Source organism: Acyrthosiphon pisum, chromosome A3 (genome assembly GCF_005508785.2).
Source record: "Acyrthosiphon pisum isolate AL4f chromosome A3, pea_aphid_22Mar2018_4r6ur, whole genome shotgun sequence".
NCBI lineage: Eukaryota > Metazoa > Arthropoda > Insecta > Hemiptera > Aphididae > Acyrthosiphon > Acyrthosiphon pisum.
The window spans coordinates 19,545,271-19,553,677 of record NC_042496.1 but is presented as its reverse complement, the minus strand read 5'-3'; the positions used below and the strand labels follow the sequence as shown (position 1 = coordinate 19,553,677).

The 8,407-nt window shown below is 27.6% G+C and overlaps 1 protein-coding gene across 1 annotated transcript; it reads left to right on the top strand.

The window, feature by feature from the left end:
* The first annotated feature begins 6,516 nt into the window (after window positions 1–6,516).
* Window positions 6,517–7,975, top strand: LOC107885150. Its single transcript, XM_029491650.1, has 3 exons — window positions 6,517–6,949; window positions 7,249–7,398; window positions 7,498–7,975. The coding sequence occupies exons 1-3, from the start codon at window positions 6,881–6,883 to the stop codon at window positions 7,675–7,677; spliced, it is 399 nt and encodes a 132-aa protein (XP_029347510.1). The 5' UTR covers window positions 6,517–6,880; the 3' UTR covers window positions 7,678–7,975.
* Window positions 7,976–8,407: the final 432 nt, after the last annotated feature.

The window sequence follows — 8,407 nt, the reverse complement described above, 5'->3', positions numbered from 1 at the left end:
CACGCCGTGAGCGCCGCGGCACGCAGGTGAGCCAAACCCCGTTCGCGACGGTGCGCCGGCCCGATACAGTTTTATCCATCCGTGTTGGCAATTGGTACCAGTCAGACCAGATCCAGTCGCTGCCGTCATCCCGGAGTCAGCTGTTATTATTCTATCTACGTATGCCACTATCATCACCGTTCAAACAGATAAGATTGTTATTTACCTTTTGTATTGTTGTTATATATTATACTGTGCATCTCTCCATCCCCTTAGTTAGGATATTGTAAGGTGTGATCATACCCCTCTGTTTTATTATTACAGATGTTGTTCTTTATATATGTAAAATATTACGTTTTGTTCAGTGCTCTATGCACATACCAACTAATTTTGGGTTTTCAATTATTTTTATTGTAATCCGTTCCTTGGGCACTCCCGTTATCCTTCGGTAATCAGAACGCGAGTGTCGTTGCGGCCAGCTAAAGAGGTATTTTACATTAGTTCCGCATCGGTGCGTCAACAATAATAATAATATTATTATTAAATATTTATTAATCAACTATTATATTTTTGAATATTAGATACCTATAATATCACGATTTTCTAGCTCTACACTGCCATCACTCTTAACTTAAAGTTCTTTGGTGTTTTCATTTTGATTTTTGAATACATTTTCAACGTCTTCGTCCGATTCCCATTTAGACATTTCGTCGTAAGGAATATTTGTTGAAGATAATCCAATTTTTGCAGGACAGCCAAACATGGCTTCATGAGGAGAACGACTTTTCCTCTATAAATTTTACAACGCAAGAACGTTTCTAATCCAACCAACAAATAAATGATGTTATATTTTTATCAATTATGCCTGAAAAAGCCCAGAGTTATTGGCATTACCTAGGAAATATTTCTAAATGCATCATTGACTGATAATAACAGACATTAACGATATTGCCTAGTCAATTTGATCGGAAATTTACATCATTTACGGTAACATATATATATGTTAGATAGTGTTACACAAATACTCATATTATCTTATGTAATATGTGTGACGAAACTACAATAGGGGCTATGAAAAGGGATTGAAACATTTAACTGTAAATGTTTCTAATTGGTTTTTTACAAAAAAATACTTCTTTCATCCTATTTACCTTCCTGTAGCTGGGGTATAACTTTTTTTATGAGGCTCAATATAATTTTTTCTTTGAAAATCGAGAATCCATATCAATATACCAACTTAGGAACTTAGTTATGATATTATAATAAATAATAGGGATAACGGTAAGTGGTTCTTCAGTGGTGATCACTTGATGTGGTCACAGTGTTATTGTAACTCACACCGCTTAATTGTGTTACGTATACTATATATAATAGTAAATTATTGTAATTTGTAGTGACTGTCATTGTATCAAGCTTATTTATTTAAAAACTTTATTATATTTTGTAATTTTTTTTCTACAAAAATTGTCCTATATTGGTCAAAATGATTTCTTAGAGATGATTTATCACTATGGTAAATCATAATATCAAATTCTACTAGAACAGCCCCATTAGCTCACCACCAATAGTTTCAGTATGAGATTTTTTTTGAGTGATGTTGATGAAATTAAAATCCATTTATATAGGTATAGGTATAACCATTCAAATTTAACGAGTTTTAAGAAAATTGTCATAAAAAAAATATTGGTTGAAACATATTACCTATATTAATTAATCATAATTTCTAGCTAATTTAATCAAATTGGTCAGACACCACATTAATAATTTTTTCCTAAGACTAATTGAAATTTTCAAAAAGAAATATTAATTTTTATTACTAATCCCAATATTATTGTTATAATAACAGTTATTATATCAACATTTCATCTAACACAGGTTCCATTTAGAGAATATTCTGTACCCGGGCACGTGTGAAAAAGTTGTGAAAAAAGGTAATTGCAGTTTAATCTGTTACTAAAATGTATCTATATAAATCGTATAATACCGGATACATTAACAGGAAATGTAAATAACTGTGCGTAAAATAATAAACAATATATTTGACTATAACAGCAAAATAAAAGCTATTTGTTCATTGTGATTTGGTTTTTCATGATTCTACAGCGTTCCGTTTGGATAGTTAAGTGGACATATCAATCGTATCAAACTATTAAAATCATAAACATACATTAATATAGGTACCGTCAATAGTACTTACTTCCAGTCAATATTTAACTTTTGAACCACAAGCAATTGCACAATTTTACGATACAGCAAGAGAAAAATGGCAAAAATAATAATAATGTCGTTTTACTTAATTTTTATTGGAGTATTTGTCCTCAATGTTATGTCTGTAGGTATATTTATTTTTACGTATAATAGGTATAGGTATACTTACTATTGTTTAGAAGATATCAGTAAGAGTCGGGTACTTGTGATCGATAAACAAACACAATCATTAAACTCACAATTTTATGGTGTACTAATGAATTAAATATACCTAACATTAACAGCTAGTAGTTTTAATTGAAAATTAATAACAATAATATATTTTCACTGTACGTACCCTATTTACATTGCACATAACTACATTACTGTCCAGGTCAACAATTTATAATATTTAAATTTTGTTATAATTTTTAGTACAATCCTTTGTTAACATACACTCTGCGTTTTAAAAGAGTCGAAGTACAACCTAACTTCACGGTTGATTATTATACGGTCGATCGATACAAAGAAGGAGAATTTATAAATGGCCAAATTTCAATCAATTCGAAAATGCAAATTAACAAAGTAAGCAAAAATAAAACCACTATTGAGATTAAACTCTATTTTAAATTATAAAAATACTTCATCAAATCAATTTCATCATTTATACTGTATAATGTCGTTAAATTATTTTATGTGATTTGAACGTTTCGATCAATCGTTAAAACTATATGAAATAACTGGTAATAATAGCACGTTAAATAATTATATATTTGAATTTTTAAGGCAGTAGCGATATTTTATCGTTGTGACCCAGATGGTATTAACTGCGAATACTTTCAAACGTGGACATTAACAGACATTTGCAAATTATTAAAGCAGAAGAATCAAATATGGTCCCGATGGTATGATTCATTTGATCCACCTATGGTTTGTCCAACAAATAAAGTAAGGAAGTTATATTTAAATGCATGCTAATTACAATTTAATGAATATGATTAGTCACATATCTAAGAGAAAATATAATATCATTTGATTAAGCCTTCACGATGGATTTTAAAACGTATGATTAGAATGATTTAATAGTGACAATATCTCTCGTGATATGCTCTTCAAAAAATTGGTAGGAGAAAATTCATAAAAATAGTTAAGTACAATGACCCAGGCACCCGGTTAGGTGCCGTGTGCACCTATTATAAATGCAAAATTTTAGTACCCCAGTTACTATACTCTTTTTTTGAAAATAAGACTAACTGTTACCTAATTCCCGAACGTACGTTGTTTCAGACGTGTCTCCACCAGAATGGTTGGTGTTTCGGTAATATAGTTTATACAAAATTTAATGCGTTTGGGTAGTTTGGCAAAATACCGTTGGGCAAGGCGTGATTTTAATGCTTAAAATTCAACCGAAAACATTTAATTGAATATAATGTAAAAAGTAAATACTAAAAATGGTAATTTATCGTCATCAATTAGATCTTCACTAATAAAATTATTAATATATCAGCCTTAATAAAAAATGAAAAAAAATGTAATTCATATTTTATCGTACTGGCAGATCAAAATTTGTAGTATCACAAAATCTTATATTTGATGATTGGTTGTAATTTTATCATTATAAATATTGTTGACCAATTGTATATATTATTTAATTTAATCTAATAATAATTAAATTATTACCAACTTTCATAAGTAATTTGATAACATAAATTTATATCACTGCATAAAGACATATAAAACAACGTTAGATAGCCGACTACAGGATATAATAATGAAGCATCAGCCATATGCCAATTGGCCAATGTTTAAAAATTATATGTGTGATGCACTTGCGCCCGGTATTTCATTGATCTATTTTCTCTATCAATTTCTCCGGCTTGGGACTGCCCTAGGTTAATACACCGAAAACTGATTTGAATATATCATATAATATTACTAGTAGAAAAAAATTACTAATAGAATTATAAATATATATTATAAATTAAGAAACCATTAAAAATAATACTAATCATCTCATCATGATGATACTCATCGTCGTATTTTCTCAGTAACTTTTTTTTGTAACAATGATTTATCGTTGATTCAAATTTAACACGTTTAATACACCAACCTACTCAACGAGTAAAATGTTCAACGAAATGTAGGTATGAAAAATTATGAACAGTCGGATACTGAATGTTCGATAATTGCACGCAGGATATGCAAATATCAAAAATAACAAAATATGCATTATAATAGGTGTAATTGTTGTTTTTTTTTTAAATTAACAGCCTTATAGTATAATTTACGTTATGTATATAATATTATATATTATGCATAATTGTTAAATATAGGTATTAAATCGTGAGATTAATCCATAATAATAACTTTTTTTCATTTAGGGGACTTATCGAATAAAAAATGCAACTATTGATATAGGCGTAGCACTACTGTTGTATCCTCAAGTAACCGATTACCAATGGAAAGTGGTTCAAAAGTTCTACTCTGATGATATTTTTATCGGTAGTTACAGGATGGAAATGTATTATTTTGGCTACAGAAAAAAAATGAAGTCTATTTTAAAACTATAACAATTTATAATAAGTTATTTATTAAAATTTAACTACAATAATAAATATAAAGAAATTCGTATTCATTCTTGGAATTCATCCATTACTGTTTAATTTAAATATATATATATATATATATAATATATTAACTTATAAATGTCGTTTAAATATTATTTATCTATTATATTCTCGTGAATAACCAAAAATGTTTCTTATTTCATAAAAATAAAAATACTGATTCATTCCTGTTTATCTATCCAGTCACTTGCATTTGTATTACGTAGGTACGTCGCGTTGGTGTCAATTATACTGTATTAACGTGTTCGTATAATATTAACTACTAATTGTCTCAGATGCTCATTAAATACAATATCAATTTATTACATATAAATATTTTTATCCTACAAACTATAGTAGGTATCCGCTTTTTAACTACAAACAATTTCCTGTAGAAACATTATCCTCGAGTGACCGACCACCAATTGAGAGTGACCAGTTCAACGCTGGTGATAAATGTGTAAGGAAGTTACATGTTAGAGCTAGCATTATTTGGGTACAGAAAAATAAGCAATACCTAATAAAACTTTAAGGTAATTTCATAGTTTTATTGAAATTAAAATATTAACTTTTACAACTCCAAACAACAGTATTAATACATGGAGCTGCAGGCTTCAGAAATAGAAAAATGGCAATATATATAAATATGATGTCATGTCTGTTGTAGGTATTTATTATTATATTACTCAAGTATAGTTAGGTACTATTTTTTTTTTTTTAGAGTACATCAGAAAGTAGTACTCGTGATCTGAAAAGTGACATGATATTATATGTATAGGTAATCATTTAAAATTAACACCTTATAAGGAAATTGTCATAAAAAAATATTGGTTGAAACTTATTACCTTTATTAATAAATTAATCATCATTTCTAGTTAATTTAATCAAATTGGCCAGACACCACATCAATCATTTTTTCCTAAGACTGATTGAAACTTCCAAAGAAAAATATTTTAAAATATTAATTATTATTACTAATCCCAATATTATTGTTATAATTTCAGTTATTATACAATCTTGTAAAGTATTCGAATACAAGTATATGAATAATTGTATTTAAATAATTTTATAAGTATTTTGAATATTTTTTAAAAATATTTTTAACAAAATTTAAATACTTGTAATAAAATACCATTAAGTCCATTTTATTAATTTTAATTTATAGTTTTTCACAAAAAATCAACATGAATAAAAATAATATTGTTTTCGTTGAAAACTAATGTTATGTTTTTGTAGGTGTAGTAAAAGTAGGTAGTAACAATGTTTAAAATTAAAAAAATACCACATCAAATTTTATATGGTTTCTGTATTGGAATTTTTTAAGAAAACTGAAAATCTAATAATTTTAAAATAGTTCCATATTAATAGTTAATACCACTTTTTATTTTTATTTTTTTCGTTAAAATTTAATCAATATTAGTTGAAATAAATCTAAATGCAGAATGAAATATGTGAGCATGTATGTATCTCTAAATAGTCAGACGACAGGCATGTTAATAGTAATTGTAAAAATCTATGGTAAGTAGTAACATAATAGGTACCTATACTGATGTACAATATAATATATATATTATATAGCATAAAATTAAAAAAAATACTTGTATTTGTATTCAAATACTTTGTGAGTATTCGTAAAATACATTTTTATAATAGTATTTTAAAAGTATTTTTTACAAGATTGTTATTATATAATCAACATTTCATTTACACAGTTTAAATTTAGAGAATATTCTGTTCCACGTGTGAACAAGTTATTCAAAAAGGTAATTTCAGTTGAATCTATTACTAAACCGTATCTATTATAAAATCTTATACAACAGGATAAATTAACAGGAAATGTACCTAAATGACTGCGTATGAAATAATTAATAATATGTTAGACTATTACAGCAAAATAATGGCTACCTATTTGTTCATTGTGATTTTGTTTTTCATAGCTCCACAACATTCAGCTTGAACGGTTATGATGCGGACATATCAATCGTATCAAGCCGTTTTAAAATTATAAACGTAAATTAATGTACGGTCATATAGTACTTATTTCCAGTCATTATTCAACTTTTACAACCACAAGCAACTGCACAATTTGAGGACACAGCAAGAGAAAAATGGCCAAAATAATAATGATGGCGTTTTACTTAATATTTATTGGAGTACTTATCATCAATGTTATGTCGGTAGGTATATTATTTTATTAAGTATATCAGGTACATACATACTATTGTTTAGAAAATATCAGTTAACGCCTAGTACTTGTGATCGACAAACTAACACAATTGCTTAACACAAAATTGTATGGTATACTAATGAATTAAAAATACCTAACATTAACAGCTAATAGTCTTAATTGAAAATTAATAACAATAATATATTTTCACTGTAAGTACCTACCCTATTTCCATTGCACATAAGTACATTACTGTCCAGGTCATCAATTTCTGCTTATACAATATTTATATTTTGTTATAATTTTTAGTACAATCCTTTGTTAACATACACTCTACGTTTTAAAAAAATGGAAGTACAACCTAACATATCTGTTGATTATCATACGGTCGATCGATACAAAGAAGGAGAATTTTTAAATGCCCAAATTAAAATCAATTCGAAAGAACAAGTTAACAAAGTTAGTACAAAATATGAAGCCACTATATTCCGGTTAAACTCTATTTTAAATTGTAAAAATAATTCATCAAATTAATGTATTATAATCTGCATTTTTAAGGCAATAGTGATATTTTATCGTTGTGACTCAGATGGTATTAACTGTGAATACTTCCAAACGTGGAAATTTACAGACTTATGCACTAAATTAAAGCAGAAGAATCAATTATGGTCCCGATGGTACGGTTCGTTTGATCCACCTATGGTTTGCCCATTAGATAAAGTAAGGAAATTGTATTAAACTGTATGCTAACTACAATTTAATGAATATCATTAGTCAAATATCTAAAAGAAAATATTGCATCATTTGGTTAAGCCTTCACGATGTATATTTAAAAACGTATGATTAGTACGATTTAGTAATAGTGCGATATCCCTGGTAATATGCTCCTCAAAAAATTGGTAGGAGGAAATTCATAAAAATAGTTAAGTATAATATTATGTAAAAAGTAAGTAATAAAAATGGTATATTTCTTTTCTTTCATAAGTTATTTGATAAATGATAAATTTATGTTGCTGCATAAACATATATAACCCCGCTAGATAGCCATCAGCCATATGCCAATGTTTACAAAAATGTATGTGTGATGCACTTGCTTGTTCAACCAAAAAGATTTTCTCCAACATGGGACTGCCCAAGGTTAATACACCGAAAACTAATTTGAATATATCATATTAAATTACTAGTAGAAAAAAATTACTAATAGAATTATAAATATATATTAAAAATTAAAAAGCCACTAAAAATAATACTGATCATCTCATCATGAGGATACTCATCATCGTCTTATCTCAGTAACTTTTTTTGTAACAATGATTTATCGTTGATTTTAAATTTAACACGTTTAAAACACCGACCTACTCAACAAGTAAAATGTTCAACGAAAATAAATAAATAAATCCTCGTCATCTCATCATAAACATAATATACTCATCGTATTTCTTCTGTATCATATTTTGTACCAATTTAT